The sequence below is a fragment of the Penicillium concentricum genome (assembly GCF_028827145.1).
Source record: "Penicillium concentricum strain IBT 3081 chromosome Unknown utg000003l_segment0_segment0, whole genome shotgun sequence".
Lineage (NCBI taxonomy): Eukaryota > Fungi > Ascomycota > Eurotiomycetes > Eurotiales > Aspergillaceae > Penicillium > Penicillium concentricum.
Genome location: NW_026622756.1, coordinates 1338728 through 1361549, shown reverse-complemented (window position 1 = coordinate 1361549; position 22822 = coordinate 1338728). Strand labels below are relative to the sequence as shown.

The 22822-nt window shown below is 46.9% G+C and overlaps 5 protein-coding genes across 5 annotated transcripts; 4 read left to right on the top strand and 1 right to left on the bottom strand.

The window, feature by feature from the left end:
- Nucleotides 1-676: 676 nt before the first annotated feature.
- Nucleotides 677-2073, top strand: N7517_008344 (transmembrane amino acid transporter protein-domain-containing protein; the record flags this gene model as incomplete). Its single annotated transcript, XM_056726074.1, has 2 exons — nt 677-2029; nt 2068-2073. 2 exons carry the CDS (start codon nt 677-679, stop codon nt 2071-2073), a joined length of 1359 nt encoding a protein of 452 aa, XP_056576925.1.
- A 14912-nt stretch (nt 2074-16985) lies between these two features.
- On the top strand, nt 16986-18489 carry ppe1 (putative ribosomal protein/carboxylic ester hydrolase (Ppe1); the record flags this gene model as incomplete). Its single annotated transcript, XM_056726073.1, has 5 exons — nt 16986-17110; nt 17208-17746; nt 17804-17894; nt 17951-18204; nt 18281-18489. 5 exons carry the CDS (start codon nt 16986-16988, stop codon nt 18487-18489), a joined length of 1218 nt encoding a protein of 405 aa, XP_056576924.1.
- A 182-nt stretch (nt 18490-18671) lies between these two features.
- On the top strand, nt 18672-18944 carry N7517_008342 (uncharacterized protein; the record flags this gene model as incomplete). Its single annotated transcript, XM_056726072.1, has 1 exon — nt 18672-18944. The coding sequence occupies one exon, from the start codon at nt 18672-18674 to the stop codon at nt 18942-18944; it is 273 nt and encodes a 90-aa protein (XP_056576923.1).
- A 93-nt stretch (nt 18945-19037) lies between these two features.
- Nucleotides 19038-21605, bottom strand: N7517_008341 (putative transcription initiation factor TFIID subunit; the record flags this gene model as incomplete). The annotated part of the gene is made up of 5 exons (XM_056726071.1): nt 19038-20076; nt 20131-20945; nt 20996-21039; nt 21095-21233; nt 21354-21605. The coding sequence occupies 5 exons, from the start codon at nt 21603-21605 to the stop codon at nt 19038-19040; spliced, it is 2289 nt and encodes a 762-aa protein (XP_056576922.1).
- Nucleotides 21606-22135: 530 nt separating this feature from the next.
- On the top strand, nt 22136-22585 carry N7517_008340 (Mediator complex subunit Med11; the record flags this gene model as incomplete). The annotated part of the gene is made up of 3 exons (XM_056726070.1): nt 22136-22227; nt 22277-22323; nt 22410-22585. 3 exons carry the CDS (start codon nt 22136-22138, stop codon nt 22583-22585), a joined length of 315 nt encoding a protein of 104 aa, XP_056576921.1.
- Between the last annotated feature and the right edge of the window lie 237 nt (nt 22586-22822).

Here is a 22822-nt window from a genome sequence, read left to right as displayed (position 1 = left end):
TGTCTATGAAACGGAGCGCCCCCTTTTTGTCTAACATCTTAGTAATTGACCTAAGGCTTGCTGAGCAACAAACCAAGGAAGTCATTTGTCGACTGCAATGCCCTACAATAGTCGAACTGAGGGGCGTCTATATTGACAGCATGTACATATATCATACATGCCAACTTCACTACCCTCATAAGTGCTCTGCTTCTTTTCTCTGTCAAAGTCTTTACCTTGGTCTAGGGACGTCCGGCGCCCTCATCACTCAGGTGAACCATGCCTCAATATCGCACTAGTCAGGCTTCTGAGGACCTATACTTTTTTCACTGGAACCTTCTCGCAAGTGAGTTCGTTACTAGTCTATGATAATTCCGAAAATGTCTCCGGTTATAAATCCGCGCGGAGGTAGACAAAGTTCCAATGTTGGAGGACCCACAAGCGGCCCAGCGGATGTTGCTTAGTTTCCCTCCAGGGCTTGCTTCATTTCCCCGCGCAAAGGACTTTGGGGATGATCATGTTGCTTGAACGAATGGTGAGGAATTTATATTATCTGTGCCCACTGCTTTCTTTTGTAATACTTAAAGCCAGCATTTACCTAAACAATATCATTTTCATTTCTTTATTTTTATTACGCCCTTGCCGAAAGCTCTACCCGGGCTTGAGTTGTTGAAAATTGTTCATCGATACCACACACATGGATCAAACTCCTACCCAATGCAGCACCAATGCTGCGGATAAAGCAAAAACCAACGACATGATCACACCAGCCGTTTCGTATGGCATCGGAGATTGTAATGTTGATACTGATCTCGGCGCCGTCGAAAAGCAAAAGACCGTCGATGGAATCGCCCACTTTCACCGTCTCGGCTGGAAACGCCTAACAGTTGTCCTGATTGTCGAGGCTATCGCTCTTGGAAGTCTCGGATTACCAGCTGCTTTCGCAACGCTCGGTATGATTCCATCCGTCATCATCAACATTGCCACTGGCCTCTTTGCGATCCACGCCAGCCTCACCCTCGGCCAGGTTAAGCTCAAGTATCTTGAGGTTGCACACTATGCCGATGTAGGCCGGCTCGTTCTGGGCAAATTCGGCCACCAACTTTTCAGTTTCATGTTCGTAGCACTGTTCATACTCCTCATCGGATCTCATTGCCTCACTGGAACAATTGCTCTAGAGATTATTGCTGAGAGCAACATATGTTCTCTTTTATTTGGCATAGTGTCCGCCATAATCCTGCTGATACTTGCTATACCACCATCATTCGCCGAGGTCGCCATTCTCGGCTATATCGATTTCATCTCCATTATCCTAGCCATTGGGATTACTATAATCGCGACTGGCATTCAGCAGTCCCCGGACAGTCTAGCTGTCTCGTCATGGTCTCCATGGCCAAAGGAGAACCTCACCTTTTCTGAAGCCTTTATCGCCGTTAACAACATTGTCTTCGCATATGCATTTGCCACCGCACAGCCGTCTTTTATGGATGAGATGCATACACCAGAAGACTATTCCAAGTCTATATGGTCACTAGGCATCATCCAGATCATCATTTACACGTTGACAGGGGCAACCATTTATGCCTTTGTGGGCCAGGATGTCAAGTCACCCGCCCTCTTATCCGCCGGGCCGCTAATCTCGAAAGTCGCATTCGGCATAGCCCTGCCCGTGATCTTCATCTCTGGGTCTATCAACACTACAGTTGTTTGCCGTTACCTTCATGGGCTGATCTATAGAAATTCGGTTGTACGTTATATCAACACCAGGAAGGGCTGGATTACATGGCTAGCCCTGATTTTTGTAGTTACTCTTATTGCCTGGGTTATTGCGGAAGCCATTCCTTTCTTTTCCGAACTTCTATCTATCAGCTCATCATTGTTTTCGTCTGGCTTTTGTTTCTATATCCCCCCGATACTATGGTTTGCGCTCCTAAAGGATGGCAAATGGTATTCGAAGAAAAATTTTTGGACAGCAATTCTCAATGGGATTGTTTTTGTTTTTGGTATTGTGGTTCTCATATGCGGCGCATACGCAAGCATTAATGGGTTGGTAAGTCTTCACATCCTTATTTTTTATTCATTTCACAGTATTAAAATATTTCAAGGTCCGACGGTTTCGTGATGGAACGGTCAACAGGCCATTTACGTGCTCGTCACTTGCTTAGATGTCGCCTATCTGTCACGGCCCCACACTGAACATGAGCATCACTTATGTAGACAGACCTTTTTTCTCTGTTTTACGTATCTGATCTAAGCGTTGAAACCGCGCCTAGGTTGGACATGTTGGAAAGTGCAACACCGACGAACTAGGTCTTCCCCCCGGGAAATAAACCCTCAATCACAATCTCAATAAACCACTTATCTTTACATAACCCAGTAGCCCTACATATCAAGGAAAAGGATCGTGTTTTACAGCAGGCAATTGAATATCCCCTGGCGTCTATGCACCCCGTAGGTCTTGCAATAGTTTAGTATGCCCCCAAAGAATAAAAAAGAAACATTCAATCATTTCTCTCCTTTAATCGACAAAGGTCATGTTGTAAAGGATGCAAGAAAATGAAAGTGCGTTTATCCATGGAACTTGTCGCAATTAAAAAGCATTCGTCGCCTTTGTATCCTTTTCCTATCCCACAAAGCTAATATTAATTCAGCGACGCTATACATAATCGGCATATATGCTTCAAACCTTTAATTTTCTTCCAAATCAGACTGATGGTATAGTTGTCAAGTTTGCGCGGGAGATTCTCGATGGATAAGCATGGAAACAGCCAAACAGGGTATCTTCATACTTAAGGCCACAAAACTCGCCGATTGATTCTAGCACTAGGTCGAGTTTACCGAATTTTTTTAAAAAAAGGACAGCCTAAGAAGAAACAAGCCAATGGGTGGAATGGTGACCCCAGATAGATTGGCAAAGAATTGAAGGTGAGCGGAGGGTAGCAGCTCGCCTAGGTTGGGTGCACAATTAGACTACGACATTGCCCGTCCATGGGCCTAAGGTAAGGCCCATTGCCCGTGGGCCTTTCGAACTTAGAGGCCCAAAGCCCATCATTATGCAAAATTAATGTAAAAGTTACCCCTCCATTTTATGTATATAACTAACTCTTGGCAATGTCCACTTTGCCAAGAGTGCCCACGAATGTCTTGGCGACGCTAAATATATCTCCACTTTAATGGGCATTGTTGCAGTCCATGCACAAGAGAGAGGGTTAGCAGGAAATAAACAGCAGTAGTAATTTGTTGTTCATCTAATACAACTGCTAAATTATTTATAACATAAAAACTATCTAAATATGTTACACCTAAATTTGCATATATTATAGCTATACCTAATAATATAAAACAAGATGCTAATCCACCTACCCATTCATCTGCACGGCCTTCCAGATCCCAGTCCGATCCAGTGGTAACCCCTTCTGCCCAATCGATCAATGACCCAAGTGCAATGGCTGGTCTCCAAGCTCAGACTCTGCGCAACTGTGTAATCCTCGCCATAATCAGCATTTTCGGCCTTTCTTACTTTTAACTCTTTATGATTCATTTCTTACTCTTCCACTTCCCCTCATCCCGGGAGGGATTTTTGACTCACTGTCGGTGCTCGTCTTTTATGCAGGCGTTATCCTCTGGTGCTTGTCTAGCCTAGTATATCGTATCCTAATCGCATCCTACGGCAGTAATACGGCAGAGTGGCAAAAGCTAGAGCTTGGAGGCGTTTTAGTCCTGATATGGACGACTACTATTCCTTCCGTGGTATTACTGTTCCGTGCCCAGCCTTTCCTCTAGCTCGGATACCTAGCGGCCTTCACCTGCTGTCGGGACTCTAGTGGATTTCCTAGTCTGGGATCCCAGTATCTGTGCAGCGCGGTACTGTTTCCCGTACAACTGTGTCTTATTAGGCTTACTTTCGCTGGTACCAATCATTCATGCCTTCACCGGGACATTCCAAAGCCCCCTACTATTAGCGGTACATTTTGGTCGAGTCGCTATCTGGAATTCTCTTAGGGCTATCTTTTATCTGCTTCGGCCGTTGGAGAGGATGGGCGTGGTGAATGATTGGCGGCCCAGTCTCTATGTGATACACTTAGTCCTAGCCTATAGCGCTGTCACTTATTCGAGGGTTATCCTGTATACGGTGCTTAAGTATACAGCGTAGACTCTATTTATATCTCGGGGAGATAGGATAGACTTCGAAGCAGGACGATACTCGTATACTTGGAGGCCGGGATGAAATGCCTGCTCGTTGATAAAAGGAGGATAGTCGGTATTTACTTCTTATAGGCCTAGTTAGTATATATATATCTAATATAACCATAGTATTGAATACAGAATATCCCAGATCAGTAGAATATAACCCTTGATTTAGTTGTCAAGTTCCGTAATGCAGGGGTGATTACTGGCTCTAGTAGGCGGGAGTATTCTTATCGCTCCCTCTTATTTGGCGATAACGATCGCACAGAGACGTGAACTGTTTTTACCAGACCAACCGGCCGCCTAGGATAGATAGTCTACTACCGGGTGCCTTGGTTCCCCTTTAAAATATTGTGCAATCTCAGTGCGCCTTTAAGGTCTACCCTTTTTTTCTGAAAGCAAACGGCCTAATATCCGAAGATCTTCCTAAGGCTGAACGTCTTAGACCCTAGGTCTTGCAGGACCATACTACTGCAGCCCCGTTTTGTAGGATTTTGTTATTTTGTTAACTCGAATTCAAATATCGTTTATGTTTTACAGTTGAATATCGCTCCTTATCAACTGGAACCGTTTCAACCGCGACCTTGGTTGTGTATGCACGCTTACCTGTTGCCCCATATGAACCGTGGGCCCTGTTTGTTTGGCCCCCAATTGTTGCTTGGTTGAACGTTTTTATTATTTTGAATTTGACAACGGTTGTCCCCCAATTTATCGTCTTATTCCACACACTACAATACCGGTGAGGACACTATGGCTACACTGTGGCTACTGTGTCTTGATGCCGAACATCCCACCAAGCTAGGAACAAGACATATCATAAGGTGCGCTTTACAACAGTTTGTACCTCATGGTCAAGAGCGGTTACCGCATAAGGTACTTAACCCTACTTATTAGGGACCGGATGGGCTAGCTTGTCTTCCAGCGCGATATACGACATGTCTTCCGCGGATATTAACTAAATATATTTTCTTTATTCAAGTGTCTAGGGTTAATTTGACCAAGTGCTCCGAGCCTCAGCAAATCCCTGCTTCTTAAGTCGCTCATTGCCCATAATACATTGATGCCGTAAGCAGATGTCTCCTCTCCCTATACAATGCTGGAGACGTTGCCGTGTGAGATTCTGATGCTAATCGCCGATTGGGTAAGACCTGGTATGTTTGGTTTGTTTGATTCACATTCTCTGACCGCCTGCTAGCTGCCGCCCGCCCACCTGCGCGCTCTCAGCCGAGCCTCGTCGAGATTATATTCAGTTTTAGTTCCTTATATCTACCGTACCATTACATTCCACACAGCAAGTGAGTAGGCGCTGAACGTTCTAGATATCGACTCCTTTCTCCACCTCGGTCAATCCCGGTCCGTGGGCTATCTTCAGCACGTGAGAAACCTACAAATCCAGGCTCTATTTCACCTCGTCCGGTTTAATTGATATTGACAGAAATCGACGTGTACAACAATGTATGGTAAAATTGACATATGTAAAATTCTCTCTCTAACTAAAATGACAAAGTCCGCTCCTTTTTCCAATCTATGCGGACATCGCTGATGGAAGCAATGTATGTATTTTTGTATGGTACCGTTATCATGACGGTCCATCGATTTTCCGGTTTGTAAAGACCTTGTAATTTCCACCATGCATTATGCATGGTACTCGACAGATATGTATATTACAATATCTTTCGCGCGGCGGGGCTGCCGGAGTCTCCGACCACATTAGGAGCCTCGGACGAGGCGACGGCATATCAGTAGTTTTTAGACGATATAAAGGATCAATTGTAGTTGATATTCACCTACTTAAAGCCGAATAGCCTAAGCACTTTCGAGTCTGTATGCGCTAGTGCCTATTCTCCGGATCTGTGACTGACCAGCAATAGATAGCGGCTTAGAACATGTATCCCAATAGGAGTTCTCGATCAGGGAGGCTATCTTAGCCGATATCAACAGCGCCTCGCCCGTCTCTCACTCGTCACCGACGGTACCTATCCTCAGATATAGCACCGTCTGGAAGGGCTGTCCGAACTATTAAGTCTGACCGTCTAGTGGGCTCCTGGGAACGTACCGCGGGCTCCTAGATACTTATCGGGGTATTCCTATTAATGGTTTTGTCTTCGGCTTACAACCTACTTAGTAATAGCGCGAAAGGTATGACGTTATACGCTTAGGAAAGCCTTCGGCTTGTGCGCTTATTAGCGAGAGAAGTGCTTAATTATCGTCACCTGCTAAACATTGATTCTTCTAGTTGGCCTTGATACGGGAAGGGTTCTAGATCCTTAAGGAAATCCATCTAATCGCCCCCGCTATGGTAGTAGTCTAAAGCCCGATTAGGCGGTCGCAGGCTGGTAAACGTAGGCTTCCGCAAAGCCCAACTTTGGGCCCAAGGCCCAACCCCCGGCCCATCGTGGGCCCCCATTGGGCCCCCACGAAAGCCCACGATTGCATAAAATATGGGTCTTGGCGTTTATAACGGTGCTAAGTCATTGAAATAAATAACTGTTTTTTACAGCTGTTCTGGTTTGTTCGTCGAACATTGCTACATTATCACGATAATAAGTTGGAAATTTTATGTAATTACTCCGAATTTGAAGCTAATGGGCTTTATATTATATTGATTACCAGTAAAAATTGATATTAATCATGATATGGTAGTGTTCTATTAATTTAAGCATTTGTTGACTGTGGACTGTTAGAAATATATATTTATGGTAGAGGGGAGTGTGTATGTATTCGGGGTAACTACAAATATAAATAGAAATATCTTATTTATACTTTATTTTCTATACAATTGATATCATATTTAAGCTATATTTCTCTTTTTATATATTCTTATTTAATATATATAGTTATTTATATAGTGCGCGAATTGCGAAGGTTTATAAACTATCTCTATGTTCTTATACGTGCTCCGATATAGATGTTCTGACCGCGGTCGGAAAATTACTTCTGGGAGAGTTGGTGTATCTACTATTATTTCTGACCGCGGTCAGAAATTTCTCCTTAGAAGGTGGTTCTTACTAATACTTATGACCGCGGTCAGAAAAGCTCTTTTAGGGGATAGTAAATGTCAAAGCCTACTGTAGATATCTCTCTTCCGACTAGGTAAAATATTTTGTAGAAATTCGCTATACAATGGGCTGCGAATGGGCTGGGAATGGGATATTGGTGGGCTTTATGGGCTATTGGTGGGCTATTAGTGGGCTTTATGGGCTTTTAATGGGCTATATCCACTTAATCTATACTATTTATCCAATAAGAACCTAGTGAGTGTTTTCGTTTGATATGTAGATTTATTGTCTACCTATTATATTGTTATAGTGAGCTTTAACACTTTGTAATATACCCCCCTTTATCCTTCTATTCCCACCCCTTACTGCTATGCTTTTTACTCATATTACGATGTCCCAAAGTCAGCAATCCGAGTTTGCATCATCTTTATATGATGTAGAATTCGACAATTCAGCATATCTTACCCCGAACAACTGCCCTACTACCCCTTCTGGTAGCCAACAGACCTTTGACGCACTTAAAAACTCCTTCCTCCGACCGGCTATTCCTCTTATAGCCCCTTCGACGTTTGAATGTGTTAGACCTAATAGGAGAAGGCTATATATACTTTACGACGGAATGAGTCATAGTGACTAGGTAGAATGGTGGTTATAAACCGACTATAGATCTAAGAGTAAGATCAGTTAGGACTTAAACCACCTTTCGGATGTTTGGAAGCACTATGTCTAGGTTGTATATAGTGTGGATGGTGCTACGAAAGTTATATATAAGCGTTATTCTACGATCCTTAAACACCCTTATACTATTAAGAATGTTACGGAACTAGCCTAGTTGTGCAACTTAGACGGGTTTTAAGAACAAGAAGGTTTCGTTGAGGAGAGGAGTTCTCCTGAGCTAACAAATGTGTACATATTCCGTCGAAGGCGGTAACGTTTGGCAGATTCCGCGCAGCATAAGCAAGCATCTTCCATAGGGCTTCGTACGAAGTACGACGGCCCCATAACAATACCCCCCCTCCCCTAGGACAATGACTGTTTGCTTCAATAGACGCCAGATTAGGAATCAATGGGAGAAGCAAACAAAATCGTGGCCTATGATTGGCCGAATAGGGCAAACGTGTTCGACGACGTCGTTGCTTTGTAGCATGTGGGCTGTAGTTGGAAGGCATAAATAGGTCCTCAATTCCCTTCTTCTTCTTTTTTTTTTTATTTTTTATTCGCAGTCTCCAAACCTCCTGTCAACCATGGAGTCGTCTAACTTCAATCTTCTGTCGTACGACCCGCGTCAAGTCGAACCCTCCTCCCGGCGTATGCTCCTGCCCCTGACTCGCATTGAGCACGGAGGGAAGCAGTATGTCAAGGTCCGTCTGACTGCTGCGGGAAACGAAGCCCTTCGAATGCTGTGCTTCACTCCAGTGCAGCGGGAAGTGTGGAGCTGGCCCTCTCCCTCCGCCCTCTGTTGTAGAGGAGCTCATTGACTAGACCGTACGAGGCTTAGCACTTTTCATAGACGCAATCAACACACAATATCGAGGTTTCTAGACTCAGTTAGCACTAGCACGAAGCGTAGTAGCTAGCCTTATCAAGGGACCCATCGATCTTTCTAAACGGTGCGGTCTTCTGTAGCCACACGTCTAACGCTATTGTGTCCTTGAGTGCGTCCGCTGGCTCTGTGGTTGGTCTCGTGTAGCCTCTCCACTTAACCTTGTAGCTCGTACGAGCGTTGTTCCTCCTGCGTGTTTGTGTCTCATCTATAATTTCTTCGATCTCCCACTCTTCTTGGTCGTCGACTATGATTGCTGGTGGTTGCGGTTCGTGTGCCAGTTGGGACGGAAGGGGGTCTTGTGTCGCGAGTCGTACGAGGTTAACATGGAATACTGGGTGAATGCCGGGTGGCGTATCCAGTCGTACTGCGTGGGAACCAATAACTTCCTGAACCCTATATTTTGCGTTCTTCCAGTCGAGCTTCTTGCAGGGTCGTTCGGTCTGTATATTTTTCAGGTTTAACCAAACAGCGTCTCCGACTTGGAAGGTAGGCGCCGGTTGTCGGTGCCGGTTAGCGTTTGCTTCCATCTGTTGGTTGGCGTAGGCTATCGATGCACGTGCCCAGTCCATAGCTCCAGCTAGCTTTCGTACGATCGTTTCTGCTTTTTGGATTGGGCTTGGTTCTGGCGTGGTAATGGTGCTGTTTATACGCGGTTCCTCGATTGGTGGGTCAAATGGAGAGAGGTTATAACCGTGGGTTAGGAAGAAAGGGCTTACGCCGGTTGCTGCGGAGACTCGTCCATTTAACGCAAGTTCGGCCATTGGGAGTAGGCGTTTCCAGTCGTTCTGTTCAAATCGTACGAAGAGGCGTAGGTACACTTCTAACGTGCTATTGTGTCGTTCGGTCTGTCCATCGGTCTCGGGGTGGTAGGCCGTCGACAGCCGTCGTATAACCTTACATAGCTGGCAGATCCGTTCCCATAGGAGGCTTGTGAATTGGGTTCCTCGGTCCGAGACGATCGAGTTTGGGAATCCGTGTTGTCGTACGAGGCTGTCAATGATTGCCCATGCGGAGTCTTCGGCCGAAATTGACTTCATCGGCCTTAGGATCACTCCCTTTGTCAGCCGATCTGTGATTACCAAGATGTTCGTACGGCTGTCGCTTGGTGGTAAATCGGTGATGAAGTCGAGGGCCACGTCTCGCCATGGTTGTTCTGGCACCGGGAGCGGCTTTAGGAGGCCTCGCTTCAGCTCTCGCCATGGTTTCGCCCCGTTACATAGGTCACAGTTCCGTACGAATCTCCGGATGTCGATCGACATATTCGGCCAGAAGTACTCGCGGCTAACCACTGTATAGGTCTCCTCCCTCCCTGGGTGTCCGGTGAGTCGAGAGTCGTGTGCGGTCTGAATGATTTTCGTACGAAGGGGCTCAGAGTTAGGGACCCATAACCTTCCGCGGAAGCGAAGTTTCTGGGCTTGGTCGATTGTGCATTCGGAAGTTGAGACTTTTAGCTTTAGTTCTGGTGGGAACTTCCGTAGGCCCTGTTGTAGTGTCCGTATAGCGCCCTGGTACTCGTCATCCCCATCTCTCGCTAGCTCCCAGTCTTGTTCGTCAGGGGTTTGCTGTGCGGTCGTGGCATGGATATTCACAGTAGCCTTATCGTCTCCTATCTGCGTTAGGAGACACTTCGTACGATCTGCGATTCTTGGGTCTTCCTCGGTTGGGTTGTCTTGGTCTCGTCGTGATAGGGCGTCCGCTCGGGCGTTGTCTGTACCGGGGCGATATTGGAAGTCGAAGTTGAACCTACTTAAGAAGAGTGACCACCGCATATGCCGTTCAGTGAGCTTCCTTGGTTTGAAGAAGTATTCTAGGTTCTTATGGTCGGTGATAACGAGGAATTTCCCTTGGACTGAACGTAGTTCTGCGTCCCATGCTTCTAGGCATCGTACGACAGCGAGCAGCTCCTTATCGTAGATCTCATAGTTACACTCGGCGGGAGCGTTTTTCTTGGAGAAGTAGGCGCATGGTCGTAGCACACCCTTATCATCGTACTGTGAGAGGACTCCTCCAACCGTGTATCCTGACGAGTCGGACTCTACCACTGTCGTACGAGATGGGTCAAAGGCTGCTAGTATCGGCTCTGTTGTGAAGAGTCGTTTTAGCTCCTGGAAGCTCTTCTCGCATATAGTAGACCAGACAAAGGGGACGTTGTTTTGCGTGAGTTGGGTAAGAGGTCGTACGACTTCTGAATAGTTTGGGATGAATTGTCGGTAGAAGTTGGCAAAGCCGAGGAATCCCCTCACGCCTCGGACTGTGGTTGGTGTTTCCCAGTCGAGTATCGCTTGCACTTTTTCAGCGTCCATCTTAACCCCTTCTCCTGCTCGTACGATAAAGCCAAGGTACTTGGTTTCGGTGCATTCGAATTCGCACTTCCCAATATCCAAGTGTAGGCCAGCTTCCTGTAGCTTCTGGAGGACCTTCTTTACGTGTTTTCGATGATCTTCGATGTTCCCTTCCGAATAGATCAATACATCGTCGAGGTAGGCGGAGCAGAAATCGTCTAGGTATTCTCGTAGGGACCAGTTGATATATTTCTGGAATGAGCTCGGCGCGTTGGCCAGGCCAAAGGGGGTAACAAGCCATTCGTAAAGTCCGTACCTCGTACGAAACGCGGTTTTCCATTCTTCTCCTTCGGCAATCCGGATCTTATGGAACGCGGCTGATACGTCGAGTTTCGTGAACCATCTCGCTCGTCCGATCTGGTTCAGCGTCTCATGAATCAGGGGAAGGGGGTAGCGGTCCTTTTTTGTGAGAGCGTTTAGCGCTCGGTAGTCGACGCAGAAACGGAGCCCTCCTCCTGGCTTTCGTACGAATAGCACTGGTGCTGCTGCTGAGGATTTGCTAACCCTAATGAAGTTCTTATCCAAGAGCTCATTTAGGGTCTTTCGTAGCACTAGAAGTTCTTCGTTCGACATATTGTAGAGGGGCCCCCAGGGGACTATTGGTTCTTTACCATTTTCTCGTATAAGTTCGATTTTATGGTCGATTCCTTCCCCGCGGTGTGGTGGGAGTTTAGTCGCTTCGTCGGGGTCAAATAAAGGGAGGAATTCGTGGTACTCAGTGGGGAGTTCCACCTTTAGGTCCTTTGGTTTCTTGGTTTTCAATGCTTTCTCGATATCGGCCATAGAGACAGCAAAGATTTGGGAATCGTACGAATTATGGTCTTTTATTGCTGACTGAATCTCTCTATGCATTGAGAGTGCCGAGATCTCTGTAGTATCGGGGAGAGGAGTTTTGCCGATCCCATAGAGGCGGGTTTTCGATGATCGAAGATATAACCGGTTCCTTAAAGGTTCGAAGCAAGCGTTCTGTTGTCTCAGCCAGGGTAGGCCAAGAATCAGGTCGTATCCGATGGAATCAGGGATCATATAGAAGTAGGTCTCTTTCTCAAAGTGGTGGTCAATTGAGAGGGAGGTTCGTACGATTTGTGAAATCGTCCCCTTTCCTCCTATTCCTCTTAATGTTCGTGGTAGGATCTCGAAAGTCTCTAAGTTCCTTTCTTTCGCAAAGGCTTCACTGATAGCTCCGTACGATAGGCATCCGCTATCGACTAAGGTACGGGCCATAGCTTGTCGGTCTAGGGTCGCGGCAATGACAAACGGTGGGGAGTTCATACGCGTGGCTTCAAATTCTTCCCAAACAGAATGTTTCAATTTTGAAGTATCTAGCGACCTCCGTACACGATTTCGTACGAAGGTTATTCTTTTCCCGAGTCGTTGTCTCCATCTGCATCGACAGCGTTCACCTCTAGAGGTCGGGTGGCAGGCCGTAGTCTACAGCCCGCAATCAGGTGCCCTCTCTGTCCGCAGCGTAGGCATTCCCCCTTCATTCGGCGTTGGTCAATCTCTTCCCGGGAGACCCATTTTGCCCGTTCGTTCGTACGAGAAGGACTGCTCCTTTGGTTTGTCTTTAGGGCCGCGATCTCGGCTTCTAGGGCGGCGATCCTAGTTGCTTGAGTAGGTTCCCAGTCCATCCTGCCGGCGTCGTCTTGGGTGTTGCTGAGATTGCCACGGAAGAAGGGTCTTAACTTCTTCTTCTGGAGCGTTTCAATCTGCCGAAGGTCGTGGTCGATCCGAAGAAGGCGGTTCCGGTAGTCATCGTACGAAGCGAATTCAGCTCCGACGGTACTCTGGAGTAGATCGACGTTGATTGCGGTCCGGAGAAGGGCCATCTTCTGGGCATCGGACCAGTGTAATCCACCCGCGGTAACTAGTGTCTGGTCGAACTCAGATAGGAAGTCGTGGAGACTCCTCCTACCCTGCTTCATCGAATTTACTCGTACGAGGGCACGTTGTTCCTTGTCTGGGTCTTCAAAGTAGAGATCCATGGCTTGGTAAAATTCATTGAGAAGGAGGGGTTTCTTCTCATTCTCCATTGCTACGATCCATGCGTGGGCTTGCTGGCTCGCAATGCCTTCTAGCCTACTAAACGCGTAGTAGGTCTTCATTTCCTCGGAGTGAAAGTAGTGGGCATCCATCAAGAACTTGATTTTCAAGTTCGTACGAAAGGCTGCGTACTCCTTAGGGTCCTGTCCATTGTAGGTTCGTACATCGGGGTAAGTTGGCCGGGTCGGCCCCCTTTCTATCCTATCGTTCTCTCGTGGTGGGGGAAGATCTCTCCCATCGCTTGTTGTGCCGGTAGTGCGTCTGGTAGGTTGTCGTGATCAAAGGTATTATGTCGTCGTGGTTGGTAAGACATCTTGTCTCTCACTCTGTACTAGTAGGAACTCCTTACTAAGCGTCGATAAAGGTGACGAACGAAACCTAATGTTACGGAACTAGCCTAGTTGTGCAACTTAGACGGGTTTTAAGAACAAGAAGGTTTCGTTGAGGAGAGGAGTTCTCCTGAGCTAACAAATGTGTACATATTCCGTCGAAGGCGGTAACGTTTGGCAGATTCCGCGCAGCATAAGCAAGCATCTTCCATAGGGCTTCGTACGAAGTACGACGGCCCCATAACAAAGAAGGATATGAATAGGAAGGATAGGCGTTATGGCATAACAACTATGATAAGGCATCTTAAGACTTCTTCTTATGTAAGGGCAGTAGGCGTAAACCAACAGAAAGGGGCGATATCACAATTTATTCAAAAAACAGTATATTTATTTAGGTTTAATACTTAACTTCGAATTACTAACCTTTACTAATTAAGGACATACCAAGCGATACAGTCTTTACCTAAGAAGACTAGGAGTATGAAATTCTCTAGTTTATCACTCTCAACCGGCTTCTATTCCACTTAGTTAAGCATCACACCTTTTAACGCTTAATCTCAAAAGCCCGATCAGTCTTAAGCGAACTAAAACTCCTATCAGCCGATACTATTCGTCGTCGACTATCCACTCAGGTTAAAAAGTAACAACAATCCACGCTTAAAATGCTTCTAGCAGACTCGAAGATATCAACCGCCTTAGACTATTAGACATCTCTATTTAGGCAGGCATTTATGGCTATTACTGGCTATTTCATTGATATAAATTAGATATACCGTGAGGTTCTTCTTAGATTCAAACCCCTCTATAGCGCTTATATAGGTGCAAATATAAGCGGTATTGTCCTAGAGACCCTTATCGATCATAATATCTAAGACCGAATCTTCGGATTAACTACAGACAATGCATCAAATAATAAGACACTAGTTAATTCGCTACAGTAGGCGTTACCTCCAGAAATAAATATCATCCGAACCCCCTGTCTTGCGCATATTATTTAGCTCAGCTTAAACCGGCTTCTTGATCGCCTTAAAACAGTTCTACTCAATAATACTATAGAGACCAAATAGACAGACTATCAATCAGCCTTAGCAAAGGCTAATACACAGACTCAGAACCGGGAAATTTCTCATACCTTAAATAAGGTCCGGTATCTAGTAGTATATATCCGGGCAAGCCCCTAGCGTCGTAACGCGTTCATAAAACTCCAACCGCTAGAGCAGGGACTTATACCGATCTAGGATATACGGACTCAGTAGAACTTAACATTCTTGATGCTTCGGCGGGCAAAAAGACTCCGTGATTTCTTTAGGGCGTTCTATATAGATTATAACTATAAGGAAATAGCACTAGATACTAAAGAATAGCGCTAGATTGACTATCTCCTTTATATCACTAAGCCATTCTTCGACTATATACTCGCGCTTTTAAAGACTCGAGATATCATAGCGTATCTTGTATTCCGGATCTATAATATACTTTTCGAGCATTTAGAGAAGTCAATAACCTAGCTGAAGCGGAAGCGTATGCTCTAGAAACAGCAAATACTTACGTCTCTTAAAGCTAGCCGAGAGAAGCTTAATAAGTACTATACGCAAATAGATAAAGCCCGCGGATATATCTATACGATTAGTACTATGTTGGCCCCTAATAGTAGATTCCAATTCTTTCTTTCGGATGACTGGGATAGATATTGGCGCGATACATATTGTATATCTTTCCGAGAGGCACTGGTTCCTTACTAAGAGCGTGTCGCTAGCTCTCAAGGTCCTAAAGGCTCCTCTGTCGAAGTGAGGCAGAGCTTATCACTATATAACCTACTAAGTGGCTATAAACCTAGAGCTAAGCTAGTGGGAGATAAAATAACTTAATATCTTGATAGTAGTATGTTAAACCCCTATTTATCTTAATCAAATACTAACTTACTAGTAGATATTACCGATTCCGAGCCACTTACATTCTAAAGAGATTAGCAAGACCGTTTCCCAGCGATTACTTTGCTTATACGGGATATTCTCTTAATCCTAGTAATAGGTGCTAGCATAGAAAGACTTTTTAATACCGCCCGCGATATCTATCATTATCGCTGCGGTCGAATAAAGTCTGAGACTATTCAGGAACTAATGATGTATCTTTGCACGTTAAAATTTGAGCTAGAGGTATAAGAAGCAAAGGAGCTTGAAAAGTTTTTCTCTTTAGATGAGATTGAAGTATTAAGGGAGGAGAAGGATAAGAAGCTTAAGGATGTTGAGATAGATAGTATTAGCGACACAGAAGAGCATACCGGGGTTTCTGAGGATCTTATCGATATTGATACTGATGCCAATGAGGAAACTAATGCTAGTCCTATTACGCCGCAGCTGCCAGAGACCACTCCTATGCTACGTACATCAGGAAGGAAGAGGAAGATTACAGTGGATGATGAATTCGAGAGCTACTAGTATATAATCAAGTCAAAAATTCAACGCATTTTATTAATACCACTTTATTCACTTTAAGTCAAAAGCTGTAAGAGAATTACTAAAAATTACATGCAAAAAATGCATTAATTATGAAGTCACGGGCCCCCAATGGGCCCCCACGATGGGCCGTGGGCCCAAAAAAAAAGCCCAAAGCCCATCGTGGGCCCAAGAACCGGGCCCAAAGCCCAGCCCATTCGTGGGTTGGGCTGGGTTGGGCTTTGGGCTTTGTGGGCTCTGCGGAAGCCTAGGTAAACGACGTATTCTAAGGGATATTCCTAGGAGTATAGGCTAAAATAGGAAATTGATAGGTTAATTGAATAGCCCCACTGAGTTTTTCACTTGGATAGGATCGAAACCGCTAGGATGAACGGTCACGTTGACGACGCCAGTCCTTTTTTGATGGGACGATGGGCGATCTAAATGGGAAGGGTTGCACGTGATGGGATTAGCGTGTCGCATTTTATTGATGTTGCTTACTCAGGCTGCTTATCCCTACACCCAGTGAGCACTCAGTGAGCAAATCAGAGTGCTCAGATGATGATCAGTGAGTGGATCAGGGTGCTCAGATGATGATCAGGTGATGCTCAGTGAGCAGATCATGTTGATTATGTAGATTATGTAATGGCCCGTGATCAAGTCAGAATACTCGGGACGTGCTCAGTTTTACTCAGTGATCAAAAAGCGGCAAGGGTGAGCACTAAAACGGAAAGGGAAAGGTTTCGAGTGCCAGGCATTATCCGGTACATATGTATCATATTGTTCAAGCTCTTTATATAATTACCATTGACAAGGTTCAAGGCATGAGATTTACAAGTACAGCATTGTCAGGACATCTCAGCCAGCCCTGGAGTCCTGGAGGGCCAATGATATTAGTCAGCAGTGGGCTGACGACATACCTGCGAATGGACTCGATTATTTCTACCAAATGCCATTTCACTTGGAGGAATTATTGGCAGTGCGTGGAAAAAAAAACACGTATGACAGCCCTCATTCATGCATCCCCTTTTTGATCGACACAGCCGTAGTATCCACTTGAGATGAGTGACCTTCAGAAATCATTTGCCAAGTCAAAACTGGCCAAATTTCCACCCGAAGCACCAATGCCTGAGTCAATGAGCTATTCGGAAGATGCATGGGAGGATGGCTCTTCAGCTTCTTCGGTGTCGTCGACTGGGACGATGGTCCCATCACCCACGCGACAGCTATTCGCCCGAACGGGCCGACGGTTCGTTTACTTCGCCAATTTCTAGGAGCTCACTTTGGGATCAATTGGCAATTTGAATCAGCCAATTTTCTAGGATTACACTAACATGCGACCACAGACAATCATCTCAAACTTCTTTGTCATGGACAGACTTCTTTGACCAGGAGCTCTTTCTTTCAGAGGAAGTGGATAATCTCCATATTGTACACCATGTCTATTTAACACCGCCGACTGATTCAGGCCCGTTGTTTGTCATGCACCATGGGGCCGGTTCATCTGGACTTTCCTTCGCGACCTGCGCAGAAGAGATCCGGAAGATCCTCCCAAAGGCGGGAATCTTGTCCCTGGATGCTCGAAGCCATGGCCGCACTGTCGTGACCAAATTAGACAATAAGACGGGCGATGAAACTCCTTCCACAGGAGCGGCAGCCCAGGCTGAATCCTCAGGGCAGGTCGAGCTCGACCTCAAGCTCGAAACTCTGAGCCGGGATCTAGTCCATGTGATTTACCAGACACAAACTAGAATGGGCTGGGAGAAGCTTCCTGATATTATCCTGGTCGGACATAGTCTGGGCGGTGCAGTGATTACAGATGTCGCGAAGAAAGGAGAACTGGGTCAGAAGCTGTTGGCATATGCGGTGTTCGACGTAGTTGAAGGTATGTTCGCCTTTTTTTGGTTTATGTCCATCAGATACTGATATCACTTTTTGACAGGGTCTGCGATGGATGCTCTGCAGAGCATGGAAAAATATCTTTCGACTCGTCCGACCAGATTCTCATCCTTATTATCTGGAATCGAATGGCAGTATGTGTCTATCTCGACTGTCCTATCTTTCCATCATGGCTAACAAATACCACAAGTACTCGCTCCCGCACAATCCGGAACACCACTTCTGCCCGCGCGTCGGTTCCGTCCCTCTTATACGAAGAAAGCGAGCCCAGCGACCCGTCCCGGCCTTGGGTGTGGCGCACCAACCTCTCTGCAACGAAACCTTTCTGGGAAAACTGGTTTGTTGGCTTGAGTAGAAAGTTCCTCGATGCACGGGGTGGCAAGCTACTACTACTTGCTGGGACCGATAGACTAGATAAAGAGCTGATGATTGGGCAGATGCAAGGTATGTATTTCGAAATACTCTCTGCCAACCATCTGTAATAAGGTCATTCGGCATCATGCTCACTTCGGTATCACAGGCAAATATCAACTCCAGGTCTTCCCTGAAGCAGGCCACTTTGTCCACGAGGACCAGCCTGCGAAGACTGCGCAGATTCTGGCAGACTTTTACCGACGAAATGATCGAAGCGCATTGGTGCTTCCGCCCAAGGTGGCGGATATGCAGGCATCAGCGGCGATGAAGAAGGGAACAGGTGCTCCCGGTGGCTCAACGGGGCACTTGAAATAGTACCTTATGATTTGTCTCGGTGTTTGAAACGAGATATGATATCTAATAAATAGCCATCCATAGATGTTAACGAACACACGTGGGTCTCGAGCAAATGTATGATCTACAAGGCTCTTTCTCTAATGTCATTACGTCTACAATCGATGAGATTTAGGTACTTGCATGTAGGAAAATAGGATATTATGAAAAAGTTCATTTTCGAACGGGAGGAGAAGATTCTTTGTCGGGCTCAGGTCAACCCGGCCACAAAGGGCAGCCAGAAGTCCAGCCTTCAGCCCGAAACTCCATACCACCCCGTTGCGACAAACATTAAAGCGAAAAAACAGGAAAAGCAAAAAGCTGCCAGGCACGGCAAAAACCGTGCCTCTCCATCGATAAACACCGAGAATCGGGTCTTCGAGATTCCGAACGCCACCGGGATTCCATCACACGGAATCATCATGCGCGGATCGTGAAAAGGGATGTGATAATACAAGGAGGAGTAAGGGTATTCCGAGAGAGAAAAAAAATAGCGCATGACGCGAAGAACAACGGACCTGGATGCCATTTTAAGGCAAGTAGGCACCACCAGCAACCACCAAATTCATATTTGTGAACTTGACCTTGTAGACAGGAGACTTCTTAGTCGGGAACGCGCTGATTTGGTCGGCCGTGACAACAACGTCCTTTCCCTTCTTTTTCTTGGTCTGGCTCGTCGAGGGGTTTGTGCCTGCATCCAGTCTGGTTCCAGTGCCTGTTTCACCGATGACACGGCCACCCTGAGTAGTTTCCTGAGAACCAGCCACATCCCAAACCCGCACGGTACCATCGGCTCCACCGGAGACCAGCACCGTGGACTCCACGCTCCAGCTGATAGACCAGATTCCACCCTTACCGTGGCCACGCATGCGCTTCAGGAGTCTGCCAGGAGCCAGATCCCACAATATAATGCAGCCCTGGTCATCAGCGGATGCTAGAAGCTTTCCATCGCGGCTGCACTCCATCGCGGTGATGCTACCAGTGTGGCCAGTGAACATGCGAACAGCATTACCAGTTGAAACAGCCCACATGCGGACGGTGTGATCAGAGCTGGCGGTGAAAATGTATGCTGAGTTGGGATGGAAGCAGACGACATCCACATCATGGTCATGACCGACGAAGATACGCTGCTGGCGGATTTGGTCGCTCACCCACAAACGGGCGGTCCGATCAGATCCACCGGAGACAAAGTAGTGGCTAAAGGGTCCCCAGCTTAGATCCCAGACAGGGCGGTCGTGGCCCTTGTAGACGACCATACATTGCCAGCTATCAAGGGACCAAAGGCGAATTGTCTTGTCCATGGACGATGAAAGCAACCAGCGTGCGTTTGTGGCAACCTTGTCATCACCCGAAAGGCCCTCGCGAGCAGATGCGCAGGGCTGGAATGCAACAGCAGTGACGGGACCCGCGTGGCCGATAAGGCGGCGCGAGCTGGCAGGTGGCGAGTTATCAAGGTCAGGGTCAGCAGCTTGAATGTTTGTGCCATCAAGACTCCAAATCCGAATGTATGACTGCTGGAATCCCACGGCCACAACCTGGCTGTCGTCTGAAAAGTCCATGCACGTAACTCTGTGCATTTGTTAGTAAATCTGTGTGTCAAAAAGTCCGTTCGAATGGACATACCCGTCATAAGTGTTATGGAATGTGAACATGCACACACTAAGTCCAGGACCAACACCACCTGTGCGAGACTTGATCTCGAACCGATCGCGATGTTCCATAACCTTCTTCACCTCAATCTGGACGTCACGAGCAGTGGACTGAGGGAAAGGAAGATCTGCACGAGTGGGTGCCTCGTCATCATCTTCATTTTTAATCATTTGGTCAAACTCTTGAATGAGCGTGTTACGGCCAGCGGCAGGAGGTTGTTTCGCATCTTCCTCAGCCAGTTCAGCCCGCACATCCTCCTCCAGGAATTGTTCCATAGGAAGTTTTCCGAGTTTCAGACGGGGAAGTGTGCCAGCCATGGCTGGGTTGTCACCGGTGTAAGCCGAGCCGGGGTGGTGTCCCGGAATGCCTTCATCCTCAGCCGGGAAGGTCTGGTCCGCACTAATCTGGTTCAACATGGCAGCGAAACTGAATCGGTCGTCTGCTGCTCGGTCCAAAGTTTTCACTGAGCAAAAGCTGCTGAGAATTGCGTTCATGACAGAACCTCCCTCTTTATCCTTGCTCTCCAGGAACTGAAGAAGATTGGTGTAAGCGGGGTTGCTTAACACAACGCGGTATTTGTTGTTTCGGTAAAGCTTAGCAACAGAGTTATCCTGCAGGTGCTCCGGCAAGCTGATAGGCTCGAAATGGCGGATGTCATCAGTATGCTCAGGAAGGAACATGTTCTTGTTGGTGTCAAAGAATGATTTCGCATCCTGGGGATAAAAGGAAGTGACCATATTGAAAAAGGAATAAACAAACAGCGGCCACAGAACACGCCGAAGTTCAGGCTGTAAGACAATTAGCATGGAGTTATCAAGTCACTCCTTGTTTGGCGCACCTTGTACAAATCAAGATTTTCCTCCACCCAATTCTTCAGTAAATCTAGATAATCTATTAGTTGACATGCTGAGTCACGTTGATTAAATACTCAGCTCACCAAAGCCTTGTCGAGTCTTGGGACGGGAATCCTCCCCGAGCTGGGGGAGCGGACGCCCATCAATCTCCTGGTTGGCAGACTCCATGCGCAACATTGCCTCTGTACGACTGTAACCTTTCTTGGCCAAGTAATCAATAACCTAGAAAAGATGAAAAGTTAGCCGACAATTCAAACAACCTATTTGAGCAAAACAAAAAGAAAACAAGAGAATGCAAGACAAGCGGAGCGTGGTGAGAGGAGTCTCAGTGGGTAAACAGACGGCCTGTTCACGTTCCCGTGTCTCCTCAACGGTGAGGGGTTGCGAAGGCTTTGTGACGGGAGGCTTTGTGACAGGAGGCTTCATGGTGGGAGGCTTCGTGGTGGGTGGACAGGGCACAGATGGTGCCGGAGCCACATCAGCCGCCACCGGCTTGTGTTTCTTCCGGCTCTTCTGGGTAGGCGAGGTCGGGCGGGGGCGCCGGCGAGGCTGCCGCCGGCGAGCAGGCTGCCAATCCTCGTCCCGAGTTGGCATATTCAGGGCGGTTCCGATGATGTTTTGCGAAGGCGGTCCGTTTTATCTCAACTGATGCGAGGATGAAAGCAAGGTATGGGTTGATGGGTTGATAAAGATAAATAAACCGGATGAATGATAATTGTTGGAAGTGTGAAGAATTGTTATTGAGTGAGAGCCGCGTGACAAAAATGGTGAATGATAGTGATGTTTGCTCTGAGTTGTGGTGCCTCAGATACTCAGTGATAGACCTTGATCGGCAGACAGTCATAGGTTGCAATGGGCAATGAACATCTGGCTATCAATGCTCTCCGAGGTCTTTGAAATGAACCATATTGTCGGCGTTGCAGATAAACCCGCGTGGTCCTCTGGCATGGACTTCCGTCACCACTCACAAGCTGCAATGACCAATGAACAGGGAACTCCAGGGCTTATTGCATCAACCAAATCACCCACAGCGCAGTGCGCTACCCTTGGTTTTCTATCACAAACTTCGACCACCATTCAAGGGCCGCAGTGGCCAATGAACAAGGAGATCGAGGGCTTGTGCCATGTTCAATATCGTCGGCGTTGAGGCAGAACGCCTCAAGAGTCCTCCATCATGGATCTCTGTAATCATCTTCTGGGAGCATCCAGTCGAAAGGTCGCCATATATCAAGCCTCTCAAACTCGGCTGACCCCGAAACACACAGGATAGACACAACGCGCAAGCAGCAATCATCTCGCAAAGGGACAAAGGGTATGTGGGAATCAAAACTTCTCAAACAATGTGCAAATAAATCGCAAAGGTACCTACTATTTGGTTCAAATTCTGCTGTGACATAGCACCACTTGGTGGTGCACTGGGTCCTGGAGTTGGTGTAGAATGGACGGGGGTTCCAGGTAATGGTTGCTGGGAAGGCATCATCCCATTTCCGTTTACACCTGGTCCCATGCTGCCGCTGCGCGGTCCAGGGCTTGGTGCCCCACCTGGTGCCGACATAATCGACGACTATCGATGACAACTTCGAGACAGATCCTCAAATTGCGACGAAGGACGGCAACGGAGCAGAGTTGCAGCGTACAATGCGTATAATCGCCGGCGTATTATATGGTAGACTTGGACGATCAGCTATTAGTGTTTCGTCTAATGTATATAATGCCCAAAGGTATATGGGACTTCAACCGCTCAGCGATAGAATAATGGATTTGATATCTTGAATTTGATATCCCGACGAGCTGCGGGCCCGGGCTACCTC